This window comes from Lepidochelys kempii, chromosome 13 (assembly GCF_965140265.1).
Source record: "Lepidochelys kempii isolate rLepKem1 chromosome 13, rLepKem1.hap2, whole genome shotgun sequence".
NCBI classification, from domain to species: domain Eukaryota; kingdom Metazoa; phylum Chordata; order Testudines; family Cheloniidae; genus Lepidochelys; species Lepidochelys kempii.
This window is the reverse complement of record NC_133268.1, coordinates 3,799,834-3,821,545: the sequence shown is the minus strand read 5'-3', so window position 1 is coordinate 3,821,545 and position 21,712 is coordinate 3,799,834. Positions and strand designations below refer to the sequence as shown.

The following is a 21,712-nucleotide window of genomic DNA, read 5'->3' as shown; positions in this document are numbered from 1 at the left end:
ATGGGGTCAGAGCTAAGGAATTGTTAACTGGAGCACCGCTCTGCCAAATGCTGCATCATCTCTGGCATGCTGGGCGATAGCATAGTGAGTGGTAAACGTATCCACCAATGACCAGGTTGCAGCTCTGCAGATCTCCTGAATGGGGATCTGGGCCAGGAAAGCAGCTGACAAGGCTTGCACCCTTGTGGAGTGTGCCGTAATAGCCAGGGCTGGGACCTGAGCCAGTTCGTAGCATGTGTGGATGCAGTCTGTGATCCAGGAAGAAATGCCTTGGGAAGAGATCAGGAGCCCTTTCATCTGGTCTGCCACTGCCACAAATAATTGGTTTGATTTCCTAAAAGGCTTAGTGTGCTCGATGTAGAATGCTAGTGCACGCCAGACACCCAGTGAGTGAAGCCTCTGCTCTCATACCAGTATGAGATTTGGGATAAAAGACTGGTAGAAAAATGTCTTGGCTACTATGAAATTGGGACACCACCTTGGGAAGGAAGGCTGGGTGAGGCTTGAGTTGAACCTTGTCCTTGTGGAAGACCATGTAGGGTGGATCGGAGGTTAGTGCTTTTAACTTGGACACCCTCCTAGCTGATGTAATGGCAACCAGGAATGCCACCTTCGATGACAAATATAAAAGGGAACAAGTCACCAGCCGTTAGAAAGGGGCCTCCATTAGTCTTGAGAAGGCCAGATGAAGGTCCCATGCAGAGACAGGTTGTCGAGCCTGTGGATATAATCTTTCCAGGCCCTTGAGGAAACGCCCAACCACGGGGTTGGCGAACATGGAACACCCAAAGTCTCCTGGGTGGAAGGCAGAGATAGCAGCGAGGTGCACCCTGATGGATGATCCTGTCAGGCCCTGGTGTTTCAGGTATAAGAGGTACTCCAGGACAAGTGGTATAGGTGTCTGGAGTGGAGGTGTGCGATGCTGGGCACACCAGCAAGTGAACCTTTTCCATTTAGCTAGGTAAGTGGCCCTGGTAGATGGTTTTCTGCTGCCGAGAAAAACCTTCCTTACAGATTCCGAGCACCAGAGCGCCATTGGGTTTAACCATGAAGCTTCCAAGTTGTGAGATGGAGGGACTGGAGGTCTGGGTGGAGAAGGCAACCATGGGTCCTGTGTGATCAGATCAGGGTAAAGTGGTAACACGATTGGGGTGTCCACTGACAGCTGCAGAAGTGTGGTGTACCAGTGTTGGCAGGGCCACGCTGGGGCCAGGAGGATTACCTTCGCCTTGTCTCTGGGGATCTTGACAGAACCTTGTGCACAAGTGGAACCCGATGGAAAGGCATACATGAGGCATTCTCCCCAGGGTAGCAGGAACGCTTCCAAGATGGAACCCGGGCTGTGCTTCTGGAAGGAGTAGAACGTTGGGCACTTTCTGTTGCTCTGGGTGGCCAACAGAGCAACCTGGGGAAACCCCCATCTTTGGAAGATGGAATGCATGACATCCGAATGGATGGATCACTCGTGGTGGCGGAACGATCTGCTGAGGTGATCCGATAGTTTGTTCTGCACTCCGGGAGATAGGACACCTCCAAGTGAATGCAGTGGGCTTTGCAGAACTCCCATAGCTGGAGGGCTTCCCAGCATAGCGGGGAGGAACAAGGTCCACCCTGTCTGTTGATGTAGAACATGGCAGTGGTGTTAACAGTCATCGCTGCCACGCACTGGACCTTGTAGTTGGGACAGGAAGGTGTGGCAGGCTGGCCGCACTGCTCTGAGTTCCTTGATACTGATAGGGAGTGAGAGCTTGTCCTGCGACCATAGATCCTGTGTTTGGAGATCTCCCAGGTGAGCGCACCAACCCAGAGCTGACTCATCCGTTACTAGAGACCGAGAGGGCTGTGGACTGTTGAAGGGAACTCCTTTGCAGACTGTCCGAGGGTCAAGCCACAGACAGACGGACTTGAGTACGTGATCTGGCACTGACACCACTGAGACTAGGCTGTCTAGTGTTGGGTGACAGGTTGAAGTGAGCCACGCTTGGAGTGGTCTGAGCCTCAGACTGGCATGTCTGACCACGCAAGTTCAGGCTGCCAAGGAGACTCATGCATCCCCTTGCTGTCGTGGTGGGGTATCGCCTGAGGCTTTGGATGTCTGTCATCACTTGGAATCAGGCCTCAGAGGATTGCCCTTGCTTGTACCGAGTCCAGCACCACCCCGATGAATTCTATTCTTTGGGTCGGTGACAAGGTTGACTTGTTCACGTTGAGGAGGAGTCCCAGCCTCTCGACAGTAGCTCTGACTAGTCAGACTTGAGACTCCACCTGCTCCCTGGAACGCCCCCGTAACAGCCAGTCATCAAAGTGGGGATATACCTGAACCTGCCTCCTGCGAAGAAAGGCTGTGATCAGTGATATGGTGGAGACCTGGGAGGCTGTCAATAGGCGGAATGGGACGACCGTGAACTGATAATGTTTGTGGTTGACCACAAATGGCAGAAATGGTCTGTGAACAGGCCGAATGGATATGTGAAAATACGTGTCCTTCATGTCGAGAGCGGTGTACCAGTCTCCCGGATCCAAGGAGGGGATGATCGTGCTCAGGGAGTCCATGTGGAGCTTCAGCTTGACCAAGAACTGGTTGAGTCCTTGCAGGTCTAAAATGGGTCTGAGACCCCCATTTGCTTTGGGGATTAGGAAATAACAGGAGTAGAATCCCCTGCCCCTTAGCTCCAGAGGAACCTCGTCCACTGCCCCCATGTCGAGGAGCGACTGCACCTCCTGGATAAGGAATTGCTCATGAGAAGGGTCCCTGAAGAGGGACAGGGAAGTGGGATGGGAGGGAGGGGAGGAGCAGAATTGGAGAGAATATCTCACCTCTACCATGAGAAGGACCCAGCAGTCTAATTTTATTTGGGACCAGGCACCGTAGAAGTGGGATAGCTGATTCAGGAAGCACTGGGAAGGATCCGGTGTAGCGGTGGGTACGCCATCCCCAGGCATCCCTTCAAAAGGCCTGGTTTGAGCCGGACGAAGATTTGGCTGGGCCCTGGCCCTGATGGGGAGGTGTAACAGTCTGTGCCTGCCATTCTTACCCCTCCTTCTATAGAAGTCCTGTCTTTGGGGAGGGTAGGAACACTGCTGTTGAGGCTGTGGTTTGAAGTATTTACGCTGGGTAGCAGGAGTATGCATACCCAGGAACTTCATGGTCACCCAGGAATCCTTCAGGCTGTGCAGCTTGGAGTCTGTCTTCTCTGAGAATAATCCTGTGCCCTCAAACAGCAGGTCCTGAAGGGTTTGCTGCACTGCAGAGGGCAGCCCAGGTGCCTGCAGCCATGAACCCCTTCTCATGGCTAAACCTGATGAGAAGGTGTGTGGGGGAGAGTCCGCCGCATAAAGGAAGGTTCGTGCCACCACACTCCCTTTGTCAATAATGGCCATGAATTCAGTTCTGGAGTCTGATAAAGTAGGTTCCTTAAACTTCAACATGGAGGCCCACAAGTTGAAGTTTATCTGTTGAGGATAGCTTGTTGATTAGCTATCCTCTGCTGCAGGGCCCCCGTTGAGTAGACCTTCCTACCAAAAAGGTCTCATCTTTTACACTCCTTGGATTTTGGAGTCGGTCCTTGTTGGCCCTGCCTCTCCTTCTCATTGACCGCAGTCACTACTAGGGAGGAGGGCTGCGGTGTGAGAACAAGTACCCATATCCCTTGGATGGGACAAAGTACTTGCACTCCATGCCCCTCGCCATAGGCGGGATCAATGCCAGGGTCGCCACAGCGTTTTGATATGGCTCTGTATAGTTTTCATCAGGGGCAGAACTATCCTGGAGGAACCCTCTGGCATCAGGCTACCGACCATGGGGTCCTCTGGTTAGATAACCTCTTCCGCCTGCAATCCCTTGTTGCAAGCGATTCTGTGCAAGAGGTCCTGGTGTGCACGGTGATCTATCAGGGGATGTCCCAAGGCCGAAGTCCCCGCAATCGCCTCATCTGGGGATGAGGATGAGGAGGCTAGAGGCAGTACTGGGTTCTCCTGATCATTCAGCTCTCTAGCGTCCCTCTGGTCAGCGCCTGTGGGCTCTGCGCTGAATGTAGTTGCGGCAGCAGTAGTCTGTCCGGCTGTCACTGTGGCTACTTCGACGACGTCCTGGATGGACTGTGGGTCCTGTCCTGGCGTCCATTCCGATCCCTGAGATGCCGGGCAATTTTTATATGGCTGTGGTGCTTGGTTTTCAGAAACTACCAAGCAAGAGCCACAGGAAAATGAGCCCTGGGCCTGGTGCTAAGCCCAGGGAGTCCAGAATGGTCACTGAGGCTGCGGCTGCCAATGTGGAGGCCATGCTGCTGGTGCCTCACTTCTGTGCCGATTCGACCTGTGCCTGGTGCAGCATGAATAAAAGGAGTCCCCATCCGAGTCAGACAACACTGATCTAGATCATCACAACCACAGCGGCGTCGAGCGGTGCTGAGCAGAGGAACGGTGCTGCTCCGCCAGTGCCGGGGACCCATGCATGGGGTCCTGAGCTGGGGAATGGTGCCTCAACGATGGTGAACCCGAGCAGTGCCGAGGTGAACGGTGCCATGTCACAGAAGGTGATTGCCGCATCATGGCTAGCTTGCCTCTAGATGGTGCCAGATGCGGTGCCATAGAGGCTTGTCCCTGATAGCCACATCATGGCTAGCTTGCCTCTAGATGGTGCCAGATGCGGTGCCATAGAGGCTTGTCCCTGATAGCCAGAAGTTGAGGGGCCGTCATTGCTATTAGGTCATAGAATCATAGAATATCAGGGTTGGAAGGGACCCCAGAAGGTCATCTAGTCCAACCCCCTGCTCAAAGCAGGACCAATTCCCAGTTAAATCATCCCAGCCAGGGCTTTGTCAAGCCTGACCTTAAAAACCTCTAAGGAAGGAGATTCTACCACCTCCCTAGGTAACGCATTCCAGTGTTTCACCACCCTCTTAGTGAAAAAGTTTTTCCTAATATCCAATCTAAACCTCCCCCACTGCAACTTGAGACCATTACTCCTCGTTCTGTCATCTGCTACCATTGAGAACAGTCTAGAGCCATCCTCTTTGGAACCCCCTTTCAGGTAGTTGAAAGCAGCTATCAAATCCCCCCTCATTCTTCTCTTCTGCAGGCTAAACAATCCCAGCTCCCTCAGCCTCTCCTCATAAGTCATGTGATCTAGACCCCTAATCATTTTTGTTGCCCTCTGCTGGACGCTTTCCAATTTTTTCACATCCTTCTTGTAGGTTGGGGCCCAAAACTGGACACAGTACTCCAGATGAGGCCTCACCAATGTCGAATAGAGGGGAACGATCACGTCCCTCGATCTGCTCGCTATGCCCCTACTTATACATCCCAAAATGCCATTGGCCTTCTTGGCAACAAGGGCACACTGCTGACTCATATCCAGCTTCTCGTCCACTGTCACCCCTAAGTCCTCTTCCGCAGAACTGCTGCCTAGCCATTCAGTCCCTAGTCTGTAGCGGTGCATTGGATTCTTCCATCTTAAGTGCAGGACCCTGCACTTATCCTTATTGAACCTCATCAGATTTCTTTTGGCCCAATCCTCCAATTTGTCTAGGTCCTTCTGTATCCTATCCCTCCCCTCCAGCGTATCTACCACTCCTCCCAGTTTAGTATCATCTGCAAATTTGCTGAGAGTGCAATCCACACCATCCTCCAGATCATTTATGAAGATATTGAACAAAACCGGCCCCAGGACCGACCCTTGGGGCACTCCACTTGATACCGGCTGCCAACTAGACATGGAGCCATTGATCACTACCCGTTGAGCCCGACAATCTAGCCAGCTTTCTACCCACCTTATAGTGCATTCATCCAGCCCATACTTCCTTAACTTGCTGACAAGAATACTGTGGGAGACCGTGTCAAAAGCTTTGCTAAAGTCAAGAAACAATACATCCACTGCTTTCCCTTCATCCACAGAACCAGTAATCTCATCATAAAAGGCGATTAGATTAGTCAGGCATGACCTTCCCTTGGTGAATCCATGCTGGCTGTTCCTGATCACTTTCCTCTCATGCAAGTGCTTCAGGATTGATTCTTTGAGGACCTGCTCCATGATTTTTCCAGGGACTGAGGTGAGGCTGACTGGCCTGTAGTTCCCAGGATCCTCCTTCTTCCCTTTTTTAAAGATTGGCACTACATTAGCCTTTTTCCAGTCATCCGGGACTTCCCCCGTTCGCCACGAGTTTTCAAAGATAATGGCCAATGGCTCTGCAATCACAGCCGCCAATTCCTTCAGCACTCTCGGATGCAACTCGTCCGGCCCCATGGACTTGTGCACGTCCAGCTTTTCTAAATAGTTCCTAACCACCTCTATCTCCACAGAGGGCTGGCCATCTCTTCCCCATTTTGTGATGCCCAGCGCAGCAGTCTGGGAGCTGACCTTGTTAGTGAAAACAGAGGCAAAAAAAGCATTGAGTACATTAGCTTTTTCCACATCCTCTGTCACTAGGTTGCCTCCCTCATTCAGTAAGGGGCCCACACATTCCTTGACTTTCTTCTTGTTGCCAACATACCTGAAGAAACCCTTCTTGTTACTCTTGACATCTCTGGCTAGCTGCAGCTCCAGGTGCGATTTGGCCCTCCTGATATCATTCCTACATGCCTGAGCAATATTTTTATACTCTTCCCTGGTCATATGTCCAACCTTCCACTTCTTGTAAGCTTCTTTTTTATGTTTAAGATCCGCTAGGATTTCACCATTAAGCCAAGCTGGTCGCCTGCCATATTTACTATTCTTTCGACTCATTGGGATGGTTTGTCCCTGTAACCTCAACAGGGATTCCTTGAAATACAGCCAGCTCTCCTGGACTCCTTTCCCCTTCAAGTTAGTCCCTAGTGGCTTCAAAAGTGACTGGGATGGAGGGAGACTCCAACTCCTCCACCTGACACTGTCTGTCCCGAGAGTCGCTGGGCACTGGACTCAACGGTCCCCTCTGGGGAACAGAAGTCAGCGGCACTGACTCCTGGTACATGGGTGCTGCGTGCTCCTTTGTGTGATGCACTGCTCTTCCGCCTGGCGCTACCTTCAGCACTGGGCAACAACCCCTGTCCATCTTCTTGTGCCACCTGTGCGACACTTGTGAGTGCGAGCGGTGCCTGGCTGACTGCGCCACTTCTGGTGCCGGGGACCACCGGTGCCGAGGGTCTCGAGTCAGAGTCTTTCCTCAGTGCCGTGTCACGCACTGAGGCTGGGGCACTCCGCACCGACATGGTTAGTGTCAGATCCCGGCGCTCTGTGGCGAGCTGCGGACAGAGAGCGGACTCCATCAGAAGTTGTTTCAGCCAGAAATCCCGCTCTTTCTTTGTCCTAGTGCGGAAAGACCTGCAGATTTTGCACCTGTCTGTTTGGTGTTCTTCCCCCAGACACTTCAGGCATGTGTCCCGGGGGTCACCCATTGTCATGGGCTTCCTGCAAGGTTTAAGCCCTTGGCCCCAAGGCCTGCCCCAGAGCCAAGGGAAGGTAAGGGATAGGGGAGAACCCTGCACACTAACCCAAACTATTATATACACTATGTACGGGAAATTAAAATGAACTACTAACTAAAACCTAGACTGAACTACAGACTGAAGAAGAAAGCTAAGGGAACTGAAGGGGGGTCGGGTCATGTCAGCAGGGTCATATATTGAGTGCCATGAAAATACCACTCCAGCGGACTCCACAGCTGACCTGATGCAAGCTGCTATGGGAAAAACTTTCCGACAACCGTGCATGCAGTGTGCACACACCTGATTGGAACTGACGTGAACAAGCACTCGAAGAAACACCACAGTAATCAGAAATGGAAAAACCGATTACTAACCTGAACTGTCACTGCTGTTCTTTGAGATGTGTTACAAATGTTCTTTGTACTTCAGGTGCGTGTGCATCCTGTGCACCAGGTGCACACACATTTGAAATAAAACAGACACGTGCAATCTCTTGAAGATTTTAAAATTTCAGCACAACCCAGCAGGAGGTGGGGGGTGGGAGAGGGATGTCAAATTTGTATGGTTTGATAGAGAAGGTTTGCTTACTGTGGCCCCACAGAGATGGGAAGAAAAGCCATATGCTGGACAGAGAATCTATGAGTCAATGGACTGGCAAAAAAAAATTGCGAAAAGCTCCCCAATCTTACCTGTGCCCCTGAACCTTGTCTTTTCATTTCATCCAGGAATTGCATCTTTAAAACGACTCTTGGTTCCATGCGAGGGGGAAATGGAAGCCCAGTGATGACAACACCTCGTCCGTTCATGTCTGCAAAGTCCAAGCCTTCGCTGGCCTGAAGATGAACAGTGTTTTCAATCACTAACAGGGAATTAAGTGACATTTCAGAGCAGTTCAGGGGTTGTGGCCTCTCTGCCTTAAATTACACATCTAACAATTGTAGTTTGAGAGTAGTGGAAACAGTTTGAACTGGATTCCTTACTTTTATTGCCAGGGCTTTAATCCCAGTGGTTTCCTACTATCAGGCCTTGACCAAGTAACACATCAGCCAAAGGGTGTAAGGAGAGGTTTCTCTGCTTCTCTCCTATTTCTATGGTTTCTGAGATAGCAAGCATTTCAACCATCTTCCTGATTTCCAGGTTGTGTTGCCAGCACACCCATTACTGATTATACATTTCATGCCTGAACTTTCTGAACTGTCCATACACCAGAGGATGACCATTAATAACAACATCTATTTACGAAAAGTGTGCTCCTCTTCTGGGGCACCGGATAACAAAATGCAATATAATAAGACCTCCCTCAACATTCAAAACAAATACAACCATTTCAAGAGGATCAAATTCACTTCTAAAAATAGAAAAATATGACTGTAAAACCACCAAAACTGGCAGAAGGGCTCCAGGGCAGGCACTGGGTTTGAACTAACTGTAGCTTGTCTTTTGAAATTGAACAACATTTCAGACAGTTGTTTCTCTATAACGTTAGGCTGACAGAAACATTTGTCAAGTCTTGTCTAATACAGTCCTTCTCATACAGCAATACAGCTCTTCTGTGAGCAACCAAAAGAAAATGTAGGAAAGTATGAAGCTGTTCCCCTTTGAGATCATGCACGTATCACCAGTAAAACCATGAATGACAGACCTGTGCACTTAAAATAGAGTTGGAAAAACTATGCATTCTGCATTTGCTCCTTTATTTCACTAGGGCTTTTTTATACATGTGATTATTTATAGATACTACTTTTAGCAAAGAGAAATGTGTGTGTTTGTGTATCTGGAAGAGCTACAGTCTTCCAAATGCAAAAAGCAGCTTGCTCTCAAGAATGACAAACTCTGTTCTACATTACCTTTCCCCGACATACTGCCAAGAAAGTAGCTCCACTAGACTTGGGACAGACAATCTTATCATAATATGCATCCATGATCTACAAGACAAACAGGTTAGGTAAGAGGAAGAGAGAAAACCACCTCCTTTACACACACACACCAAACAAACTTGTACATCATAACAAGTTTGACTCACATACTAAGATTCAAGATGTAGTTAACTAGGCTTAGTGTTAGTTTCCTTACTGGAGTACAACTATGGATGTTAGAAATATTTGCTTTCCAAAAGCCCCTTATTACAAAGAATCCCACAGATCTTCTGATAGGTGACATCACAATGTTATGTCTATCTCTGAAGGGAAAACAAAGAACTTATTATGCAGTACTCTTATGACTCCACATTGGCAAAAGAGGAAAACAAAACAAAGCAATTTGAGGTTATCATTTACTCTAATCGTTGTCAAGGAGAAGAAGCTGGAATTCAGTAGAACAGAAAAAGGTGGGGAAAGCGTGAGGAATTTCAACAAATTAAGAAACTAGAAGGATATTAATTTAAAACTTTAATTCTGCTTTCAATAAACTATTTATGATGCAAGCAGCACATGCCAGAACTGCATCAATATCTGTAAATATGAAGAATTATATTTTAAGAATTTCACTAGGTACAGAAAAATAAGTCTGTTGCCACCAAGGCCTAAACAACTAAAACTTACGTTGACTTAGCCACATCACTCTGAGCTGTGAAAAATTTCACACCCTGTGTGACGTAGTGAGGTCAACCTAATCCCCACTGTAGACAAAGCTAGGTTGATACAAGAATTCTTCTTTTGACCTAGCTACCACCTTTCAAGGAGGTGGATTTATGACAGTGATGGAAAAGTGTAATAATAATTTTAGTCAGGAACTTCCTTTAACATGTTGCAGGCTTATTGCCTCAGAAGAGGCAATGATTCAGTGAAAATTGGTATAAACTGTACCTAGCAACTTCCTGGATTACTAACATGTTCTTTCCTCTACACTTTAAACTGCTGGTATTAAAAACTTTTGTTATCTTTTTAGCAGAGGAATACTTATCTGTAATCTAATCTTGTTTCTAAATTAGGTCACTTCCATCTAATTTTGTAATGGTTTCTTTTTCAATAAACAATTTAAACAGTAAACAATATTGTACACTATCAGCCAAGGGAGTGCACGTAACAAGGAAGTTGTCCTTTCTTTCCCCTCTTGACAAATGGCCAGCCCATGATTGTAACAGCTGTACAGTTGGCCTCCTCTTCCCTTACAACTATTGAATACCAGTATCTTCCAGCAACGCAGTCCCAAGAAACACTAAACAAAGCTGTGCCAAGGTGAGAGAGACACACACAGTAGTATTTATACTGAGAAGTGGTAGAAGTTTCTCTTCCCTGTACTAGAGTTCATTGCCTTCTTTCTTTGGTTGCTTCTAAACCATCCCCGCTTGCGTGTGTCCGCGCGCGCCTTGGAAATGCATTAGATTTTAAAATTTTTTAATTTTTTTTTTTTTTTAAAGATTCCAATGGAAGGATACACTTCAGAGCCCCTTTACACCCAAACCAAGCCCCCTGGGAATTACTGGGTTCAATACTGGTGTCGAAGAAAAGGAATATGCCATTGGTGTGATATTCCAGTTGAGTTGCTTCCACAAAGGCAGACCCTGATGGCGCCCCTGATTACCATAATTGAGGTCCTGGGCAAAAGTTAGTGTTACCCAGACAAGATAAAAGCATTCTGAATAAAAAACACACACTTCTATGTTACCGTGAAAATTTTCATAATCAAAAACAAACTGCAACAAGTTGGAGGGAAATGGCCTGCAGAATATCCAAGAGCTTGATTTCCAATGCTGACTGCTGCACTGACAGACTGAGCTACGCTTTTCTACGCTATCCTTCCCCATGGTGTCTAAGTAGGGTGACCAGAAAGCAACTGTGAAAAAACGTCACAGGGAGTGTGGGGTAATAGGTGCCTATATAAGAAAAAATCCCCAAAACGGGACATCTGGTCACCCTATGTCTAAGCACGTGGTACTAATATCCGAAGCGCAGGCAGATTTCAAACCATGACTATATTAGCACTGGTCTACACTACGAGTTTAGGTTGAATTTAGCAGCATTAGATTGATTTAACCCTGCACGTGGTCCACACAATGAAGCCATTTTTGTCGACTTAAAGGGCTCTTAAAATCTATTTCTGTACTCCTCCCCGATGAGGGGATTACCACTGAAATCGATATCACGAGGTCGAATTTGGGGTAGTGTGGACACAATTTGACGGTATTGGCCTCCGGGAGCTATCCTAGAGTGCTCCATTGTGACCGCTCTGGACAGGACTTTCAACTCAGATGCACTAGCCAGGTACACAGGAAAAACACCGGGAACTTTTGAATTTCATTTCCTGTTTGGCCAGCATGGCGTGACCATGCAGTCCCAGAATCGCAAAAGAGCTCTAGCATTGACCGGATGGGAGGTACCGGATCTGATCGCTGTATGGGGAGACGAATCCGTGCTATCAGAACTCCGTTCCAAAAGACGAAATGCCAAAATATTTGAAAAAAATCTCCTAGGGCATGAAGGACAGGGGCTATAACAGGGACCCGCAGCAGTGCCACGTGAAAATTAAGGAGCTCAGGCAAGGCTACCAAAAAAACAAACAGGCAAACGGCCACTCTGGCTCAGAACCCCAGACATGCCACTTCTATGATGAGCTACATGCAATTCTAGGTGGTGCCCCTTCCACTACCCCACCCCTGTACGTGGACTCCTGCAAGGGGGGAGTCTCACGCAACTGGGATGAGGATTTTGGGGACGAGGAAGATGATAATGAGGAGGAGGATGAAACCATTCTCTCCGACAGCCAGGAACTGTTTATCACCCTGCAGCCAATACCCTCCCAAGATGGGCTTCCGGACCTTGAAGGTAGAGAAGGCATCTCTGCTGAGTGTATCTTTGTAAATAAAATACGTGGTTTAAAAGCAAGCGTGTTTAATGATTAATTTTCCCTGAAGACTTGGGATGCATTCGCAGCCAGTACACCTACTGGAAAAGTCTGTTAACGCATCTGGGGATGGAGCAGAAATCCTCCAGGGATATCTCCATGAAGCTCTCCTGGATGTACTCCCAAAGCCTTTGCAAAAGGTTCCTGGGGAGGGCAGCCTTATTCCGTCCTCTATGGTAGGACACTTTACCATGCCAGGCCAGGAGCACGTAGTCTGGAAACTTTGCATAAAGCATGGCAGCGTATGATCCCGGTGTTTGCTGGCACTCAAGCAACATCCGTTCTTTATCTCTCTGAGTTATCCTCAGGAGAGTGATATCATTCATGGTCACCTTGTTGAAATAGGGGAATTTTATTAAGGGGACATTCAGAGGTGGCCATTCCTGCTGGGCTGTTTGCCTGTGGCTGAAAAGAAATCATCCCCGCTTTTAGCCTTGCGGTGGTGGGGGGCCCTATTCACACTGAGCTGTTCGCGTTTGGCTGGCAGAGATCTTCCCTGATACTAGTCACGCGGTGGGTGGAGGGGTGATCATCCCAGAGAATTGTGTGTGGGGGGAAGGGTATTTGGGTTTGTCCTGCACGTTAACCCGAAAACCACAGCCCCTTCTTTTAAATAGCTAACCCAACGGGTGCTTGGTATGGGAAAGGAGGGCGCTGCTGTTTGAAACGATTCACCATGAAAGAGTCTACCCATTGTTTTCTAAAATGTGTCTTTTTAAATACTACTCTCCTTTTTTTCCTCCTGCAGCTGCAAATGTTTCAACACTCCCCTTATCATCTCCGTCCCAGAGGCTAGCGCAGATAAGGTGGCAAAAAAAAAAAAAAACCCACAGACTCGCAATAAAATGTTCTCTGAGCTCATGCAGTCCTCCCGCACTGAAAGAGCTCAGCAGAATGCGTAGAGGCAGACAATTGCAGAGTCCAGGAAAGCAGAAAATGACTGTGAGGAGAGGTGGTGGGAGCAAGATTATAGGAGGCAGGAGGCAATGCTAAGGCTACTGGAGGATCAAACTGATATGCTCCGGCGTACGGTTGAGCTGCAGGAAAGGCAGCATGAGCACAGACCACCGCTGCATCCGCTGTGTAACCGCCCGCCATCCTCCCCAAGTTCCATAGCCTCCTCACCCAGACGCCCAAGAATGCAGGGGGGGGCCCCTCCAGGCACCCAACCACTCCACCCCAGAGGACTGCCCAAGCAACAGAAGGCTGGCATTCAATAAGTTTTGAAGTGCAGTGTGGCCTTGTCCTTCCTTCCTCCCCTACCCCACGCGGTGCTTCCCTCTGCCTCCACCCCTCCCAGGCTACCTTGGCAGTTATCCCCCTATTTGTGTGATGAATTAATAAAGAATGCATGAATTTGAAACAACAACAACTTTATTGCCTCTGCAGGTGGTGATCGAAAGGGGGAGGGCGGTTGGCTTACAGGGAAATAGAGTGAACCAAGGGGGCAGGTTTTCATCAAGGAGAAACAAACAGAACTGTCACACTGTAACCTGGCCAGTCATGAAACTGGTTTTCAAAGCTTCTCTGATGCGCAGTGTGCCCTGCTGTGCTCTTCTAACCGCCCTGGTGTCTGTTTGCACGTAATCGGCAGCCAGGTGATTTGCCTAAACCTCCCACCCTGCTATAAACGTCTCCCCCTTACTCTCACAGATATCATGGAGTACACAGCAAGAGTAATAACAATGGGAATATTTTGGTTTCACTGAGGTCTAACCGAGTCAGTTAACTGCACCAGCGCGCTTTTAAATGTCCAAATGCACATACTACCACCATTCTGCACTTGTTCAGCCTATAGTTGAAAAGCTCCTGACTACTGTCCAGGCTGCCTGTGTATGGCTTCATGAGCCATGGAATTAAGGGGAAGGCTGAGTCCCCAAGGATAACTATAGGCATTTCAACATCCCCAAAGGTTATTTTCTGGTCTGGAAAGTAAGTCCCTTCCTGCAGCTGTTTAAACAGACCAGAGTTCCTGAAGATGCGAGTGTCATGTACCTTTCCCGGCCATCCCACGTTGATTTTGGTGAAACGTCCCTTGTGATCCACCAGTGCTTGCAGCACCATTGAAAAGTACCCCTTTTGGTTTATGTACTGGCTGCCAGGGTGGTCCGGTCTCAAGATAGAGATATGCATTCCGTTTATTGCCCCACCACAGTTAGGGAACCCCATTGCAGCAAACCCATCCACTATGACCTGCACATTTCCCAGAGTCACTACCTTTAATAGCAGCCACTCAGTGATTGCGTTGGCTACTTGGATCACAGCAGCCCCCACAGTAGATTTGCCCACTCCAAATTGATTCCTGACTGACCGGTAGCTGTCTGGCATTGCAAGCTTCCAGAGGGCTATCACCACTCACTTGTGAGGGCTGCTCTCATCTTGGTATTCTTGCGCTTCAGGGCAGGGGAAAGCAAGTCACAAAGTTCCATGAAAGTGACCTTACTCATGCGAAAGTTTTGCAGCCACTAGGAATCATCCCAGACCGGCAACACTATGCGGTACCACCAGTCTGTGCTTGTTTCCCGGGCCCAGAATCAGCGTTCCACTACATGAGCCTGCCCCATTGCCACCAGGATGTCCAAATTGCCAGGGCCCGTACTTTGAGAGAAATTGGTGTCCATGTCCTCATCAATCTCATCACCGTGCTGCCATCGCCTCCTCGCCTGGTTTTGCAGGTTCTAGTTCTGAACATACTGCAGGATAATGCGCGAGGTGTTTACTATGCTCATAACTGCTACGGTGATCTGAGCGGGCTGCATGCTTGCCATGGTATGGCGTCTGCAAGACAGCAGAGTTGCAGCGGAAGCGGTGGCTGACGACCAGCGAGGTGGATTCAGGAGAGCAGAGTGGCAGCGGGAGCCCATGACAGCCAACATGGAGAAATTTGCTATTGAGACAAGGGCAGGAGAGCAGAGTGGCAGCGGAAGCGGTGGTTTGATGACGACGGTTAGCAGTCCTACTGCACTGTCTGCTGAAAGCAGTATGGCGTCTGCACGGAAAAAAGGCGCGAAGCGATTGTCTGCTGTTGCTTTCACGGAGGGAGGGGCGACTGACGACATGTACCCAAAACCACCCGCGACAATGTTTTTGTCCCATCAAGCATTGGGAGCTTAACCCAGAATTTCAATGGGTGGCAGAGACTGCAGGAACTGTGGGATAGCTACCTACAGTGCAACGCTCCAAAAATTGACACTAGCCACGGTACTGTGGACACACGCCGCTGACTTAATGCGCTTAGTGGGGACACACACAATCGACTGTATAAAATTGCTTCCTAAAAAAATCGATTTCTATAAATCTGACCTAATTTCATAGTGTATAGACATATCCTTAGTGTTCAGTACACCTCGTCAGGAGAATGGAGCATGAGGGAAGGTAGAAAGGAGAAGGGAAGACCTGTATTTCAAGAGCACTTACAGCTCTCTTGGTTTTAACCCAACAGCATGCAGTTCTGTAGTCACTGCTGCAAACACATCTTTGGAGAAGTATTTAAGCATAAAAAGGAGAACTTATTAAATGAGACAGACAACACAAATGACCAACCTCTGTGAATGTTCCTTTATTCCTTGGTTCCACAAACATGGGCTTCACTTCTTCTATTCTTTTAGCAAAGTCATGCTCCTATTAAACAGAGAGCAAATAAGTCAGAAGTACATATGGGAAAGGAAACCACAGGTGGTGGTAACTACATGCTCCCCATCACCTATTCCTTTCTTGCCAGCCAGAGTTGGTGGCAGGGGCATGCAGCTTCCAATGGTAAGGAAATGAGCTGGGTCCAGGCAGCAGTTCCAACATGGGCAGTTTAGACAGAATGGCCAGGACACTTTCTCCATGCTTTGTGCATCTTTTCAGAAGCATGCCAGCAGTGAGGTCACCTCCTTCCTTCCAACTTGCAGACCCTTGGCGCCCAACATCTGCCTCCTGGATACTCTTCCTGCAATCTGCACTGAAAATCTGTTTCCCTGCTCCTCACCACTGCTCCACACTGGTACCTTAGAAGGGGAGCAACAGTTACCTAGGCAAATGTCCTACCATGGCTTCTGCTGGGAGACACAACTCACATTAGAAAAATGTCCCTGACTTCAGCCAGAAACAAAGACGGGGATGTGAGCAACAGCAACCAAGGAAAGATACAAACTACAACAAATTTATTATAATTAAAAATAAAATAATAACCCAACTGGGAGTTTAGTATCAAGGATTTAACTATTTACTATCAACTTTTTTTAAAACAAGCCAGTTAGGAAGTATTACCACCCTTTAGTATGTCTGTCTCAGAAAACCTCCAAATGGATTAGAATCCAACCAAAACTCAGCTTCAAGTCATTCAGGAGTCACCTCCATATTAAGGATACCAACAGTGAACAAGAGGAAAGTGAGTCAGTGATTTAGTCTAGGAAAAGTACTGCAGAAAGCTAAGGGAATAGGGTGACCAGACAGCAAGTGTGAAAAATCGGGACAGGAGGTGGGGAGTGACATAGGAGCCTATATAAGAAAAAGACCCAAATAACCAGACTGTCCCCATAAAATTGGGACATCTGGTCACCCTATAATGGAAACTATAGAAGTTGTAGCTCTCCCCTCCTAAGCCTCAGCATGCCTCAAGTGGTCCCTTCTGAAGAAAAGCTGTTTGGCTTTTGGCTCATTTATCAAGAGGACGATGGTCCAAAACTTTCCTCCAGCCTGTATAATGCTTATTTAAGCAAATGGTGAGATTTTCCTTAATGCCCCAATATTCGTTTAACTCTGTTTCCACTAAAGTCACTGGTAATGAGGAGCTAATTGAGATGATATGCATGCTTTAGAAACTTCACCTTAATCAATTAAGCAAATAAAGAGTGTACTTGACACAAGACAAGCATGAGGACTGTGTAGAGCAGCAGCATCTGCTCTCAGGAAAGGGCTTATAAGGAGATGCGGATCTGCTGCCACTCCAGTTCCTTCTCAACTACGAAGGCTGGAAGACTCCACAGCAGAGGAGAAGGAAGATAGTAGGTGGAGTACCCATAAGGACAAAACAACTCGAAGACTTCCAGTTACTTTACAGGTAAATAACCTCTCCTTCTTTGACTCACAAGCAGTATCTTAACATGGAGGCAGGTGCTGAGGCAGCAAATCCAAGGCAGTTTGGGGGACTGAGTCACCAAAGGTAGCATCAGCCATGGATGCAGATATCATAGCATAATGTCTGGTGAATGTGTGAACCAGGACCAGGTTGCAGCCCTGCAGATTTATGTTACGGGGACATCCTTCAGAAGGACTACAGAAGTGTTCTGAGACCTGCTGAAGCGGGTTGTCACTCTGTGAAGGGAATGTATCCCAGCAGCTTCATAGCGGGTCAAGATACAACCTGAAACCCACTTCAACAGTCTGAGTGGAAACTGGCTGTCCCTTCCTCCTTTCAACATAGAAGTCAAAGAGTCTGGCAGAGGCCCTAAAAGTCTCGGTCCTGTCGAGGTAGAGGTGAGGGCCCTCCTGATAGCTAGTGTGAGGAGACTAACTTCCTCTTTGGAGATCTGAGGCTTCAGAAAAAATACCAATAAACAAATCTCTTAGTTGATATGAAATTCTAACAAGACTTTAGGAAAGAATCGAGGATGGGGGCACAGCGTCATTCTGTCACAGCAGAAGGCAGCGTACGGTGGGTCTGCCATGAGCACCCCCAAGTTCTCCCATTCTTCTGGCTGAGGTGATAGCTATCAGAAAGGAAATTTCAAGGGAGAAGTGGAAGAGAAGACAGGTAGTCATGGGCTCAAATGTGGGGGGGAGGCGCTACCTCAAGGCATTGAGAATCAGATTACGGTCCCATGGAGGAGATGGGCTCTGGACAGGGGGAAATAATTTATAAACTTGTAAGGTATCTGGTCATGGTTGGATGGGCAAAGACTAAAACCCCTTCTATAGGTAAAAGGAAGGCTGTAACAGCAGCCAGGTGTATTCTAACTGAGCTCATGGACTTAAAGACACAAGGTCTGAGAATCAGGTCATCTAGGATCCTTAAGAGCGGAGCTTCTGAGGCTTTCAAAGAGTGATGAGAATACCAGGAATGGAAGCTTTTCCACTTTTGAGGTAAGTCTTATGAATAGTAGGTTCTGAACATTGGCCAAGCAGTTTAACTCCATGCCTGGAAACAATTAAGAAGCCAAGCCTGCAAGTTCTGAGATGAAAGGTTGAGAAGGCACCAGACCTGTGAGACAGAAGAGCCTCCCTGGGAAGGCAGAGAGGCATTACCAAGGAGAGATGAAGTAGAGCTGAGTACCTCACCTGTCTAGGCCACGAGGGCACTATCTCCAAGTGGCATGGAAGCAACAAGAACAGTCATCTCATTTAAGGTCAAACAAGTAAGTTCATCATATAATTTAGTGTCTTATTTTGAATATTTTTTCAGAAAAAAATGATTGTTCAAGGAAGTGCAAACATCATACTACATATACACATACTGAGTCCAATTCAGATTTGGGAGCCCGGACCCACAGTTATAAACATTCTGTTCATATGATACATAAAAAAAACATTAACGTTGTCAAGCACTCAGAAGTTAGGAAATCCCAGAATTAAGGTTGCCATGCAGCCTGTCTTTTGTCCCCTCTGCATTCACATCAGGCAGTTTTCTCCTCCATGCTTCCTGAGCCCAATGGTGGGGTCATGGAGAGCACTGGATAGTCTCCCTGCTCTCTGTTCACGTTCCCAGACCCACACCCAGCATGTCCCACAACAGTCCAGAGAGCTGAAATTGTAGGGAGATTTCTGCGTGGTCTCTGGCTAGAGCAGTGGTTTTCAAACTGCGGGTCGCGACCCAGTACTGGGTCGCGGAATGTAAGGCACTGGGTTGTGGCAGCTCTGGTCCACACCACTGACCGGGCCATTAAAAGTCCCATTGGTGGTGCTACCCGGCTAAGGCAGGCTAGTTCCTACCTGTTCTGACACCGTGATGCGCCCCGGAAGCAGCTAGCAGCAGGTCTGGCTCCTAGGCGGGGAGGCCACGGGGCTCCACATGCTGCCCCGCTCCGAGCACTAGCTCTGCACTCCGATTGGCTGGAAGCCAGACAATGGGAGCTGGCGGGGGAGGCTGTTGGTGCCTGTGGGCAAGAGCCACGCAGAGCTGCTTGCATGCCTACGCCTAGCAGTCAGACCTGCTGCTGGCCATTTCCAGGGCGCAGCGTAGTCCGCGGTGCCAGGACAGGCAGGAAGCCTGCCTTAGCACCCCCGCTGACTGGGAGCTGCCCGAGGTAAGCCCACACCCCAACCCCAGCCCTGAGCCCCCCCCCCAAAACCCAGAGCCCCCTCCTGCACCCTACACCCCTCATCCCCGGCCCCACACCAGAGCCTGCACCTCCAGCTCAGAGCCCTGACCCCCTCCTATACCCCAACCCTTTGCCCCAGCCCACAGCCCCCTCCCACACCCTGAACCACTCATTCCCGGCCCCACCCCACAGCCCTCACTCCCACACCCCAACCCTCTGCCTCAGCCCTGAGCCCCTACCACACCCCAAACCCCTCATCCCCAGCTCTGTTGGGTCACAGGCATTAACAATTTTCTTCACTGGGTCACCAGAAAAAAAAGTTTGAAAACCACTGGGCTAGAGCATGGCTAGTATGAACAGAATCTTTGGGAATTCAGCTGATAAAATCTAAGTCTCTACTGAGCATGCACAAACTGAGATTTTGCAAAGGCTAATAACTTGGTCAAATTTGTGTGGATTTTCACAGAGATACCAAAAGTAAATCCCTGAAGCAAAGGCCACCCCAAATTTCAAGTCCCTCCTCCAAAGCATGGGGGCAAGAGAACATTTCAAAAAAAAAGTTCACCAGAATTTTTTAACATGGGCAAAACAAAATATTCAACCTGAGGCAAACATCTGTCATGAAAAATTTCAGCCCAAATGGTTAAAGTTTGGCAAAGTTACTGCAACTGAAAATAGGGTCTTATAAAACTTTAACAACAGGTGGTGTTACCAGTTCCATCTCAAATACACATTAATTTGTAGAAACATGTGCCTAATTAACCAAGCTTCTTTTATCTCTTGCTCTGCTTGTTCCCCAGGTCCCTCATTGTTCAGCATTTGTTGGGTTATAACTTTAAACTTTTTTAGAGCTAGGGCTTATTTGTCTAGAGAATGCTGTTCACAACCTTATGTCACAATATAGACAACAAATGTAAATGAACATAGAGATGCATAAAATAGGTATTTGGGCAAGTCAGTGCTAGACCGCAGTGCTGGGAACTCCAACATAAGCACCCATGTGTGAAAATTTGGTCCAAAGCGTGTAACTACAATTCATACACAAAGAAAGAACCAACATACTCTCCAATAGTCCAGGCTTTTCTCCATGACTGGATACGAAGGGAAGAACACCAGCAGCCCATGCGGTATAATTCGCACAAGATTACCTGCAACAAGGAAGATGGTGCAGAATAACTCACCACTCAGAACACTTCCACTCCAAGACATTGGTAGGGCATTAGCCAACTTTTCTCAGGGCACAGAACTGGTCTTCCTACAACTCCCCTTCAGCTTCTTGATGGACAGGGTGGGAGAGAGAAGTGAGTGCCGGAAGAAGAGTATATCATCACCACTATTCTAGCCTGGTTAGCGTTCCACTGAACTATACTGACACAACATAGCCACGTACTACATTTGATGGAAGAGATGGAAAATACCTAATAAGTTGCCCTGTCCATCTCCATGCCAGGGTTGAATTTTTTCCTGGGGGAGGTTTTCTGGTGTTTTGTCCACTTTCCTTGGAAGTCTTCTATAATTTTATACTATACATCTCACTGACAAGAAGTTTTTCTGATATGTAACCAAAATGTTCTCAATTTCATCCCATTTTGCCTACTTAGACACCTTCATTCCACCATAAATATTTCCTTTTCCACTCAAGTTTATCTCCTTCAAAACATTTCTAGACTAAGAGATATTTAAAGGGGGAATATGTTAAGTCATCCTACACAATTCTTTTATTCTTTCCTCATAAGTCAATTTCCTCTGCTCTCTTATGATTGTAAGAATTGTACCAAGAGAGGCTTGATGAAATGGTGTCTCTGCATATGCTGCCCAATTCTGCACTGGCCTTCTTTGATACTATATAGCATAGCAAACTGATGCTTAATTTACTGTCCACTATCAACTTCTCTCCTTTTCCAATTTGTATCTCATCCTATTTTTTAACCATGTTTCTGGCGCCAGCTTTTCGGACCAGTAGATAAGCAGTTGTGTGCAAAATTGGTGTCCTAAATTGCAAGTGGTAACTAGATGCAATTACCTGGCTTTCATATGGGATTATATTAATTGCATGTGCAAATATTTGTATGTTGAAATCACGTAATTGCACACGTAAATGTACCTAGTTGGTTACTTGGTACAAACAAGCATCTGATTTGTGCATGCAATCTGACCCTTAATCTCTTCTTGTGTTATCTGTCCTCACGAGCATTTAAAACACCCACAAATTTAATCCTCAA

At 47.8% G+C, this 21,712-nt stretch overlaps 1 protein-coding gene across 8 annotated transcripts in view; it reads right to left on the bottom strand.

Annotated features, from left to right (window-relative positions):
- Positions 1-21,712, bottom strand: part of RTEL1 (regulator of telomere elongation helicase 1) — a 120,074-nt gene that overhangs the window by 46,574 nt on the left and 51,788 nt on the right. For 7 of the 8 annotated variants that reach the window (XM_073308887.1, XM_073308886.1, XM_073308889.1 and 4 more), the window contains 4 exons: positions 20,553-20,638; positions 15,790-15,867; positions 9,252-9,329; positions 8,094-8,237 (listed from right to left, as the gene is read on the bottom strand). In XM_073308887.1, coding sequence (XP_073164988.1) covers positions 8,094-8,237; positions 9,252-9,329; positions 15,790-15,867; positions 20,553-20,638 — 386 coding nt within the window. The remainder of the gene's footprint in view (positions 1-8,093; positions 8,238-9,251; positions 9,330-15,789; positions 15,868-20,552; positions 20,639-21,712) is intronic. The other variant, XM_073308890.1, reaches the window with a different exon arrangement.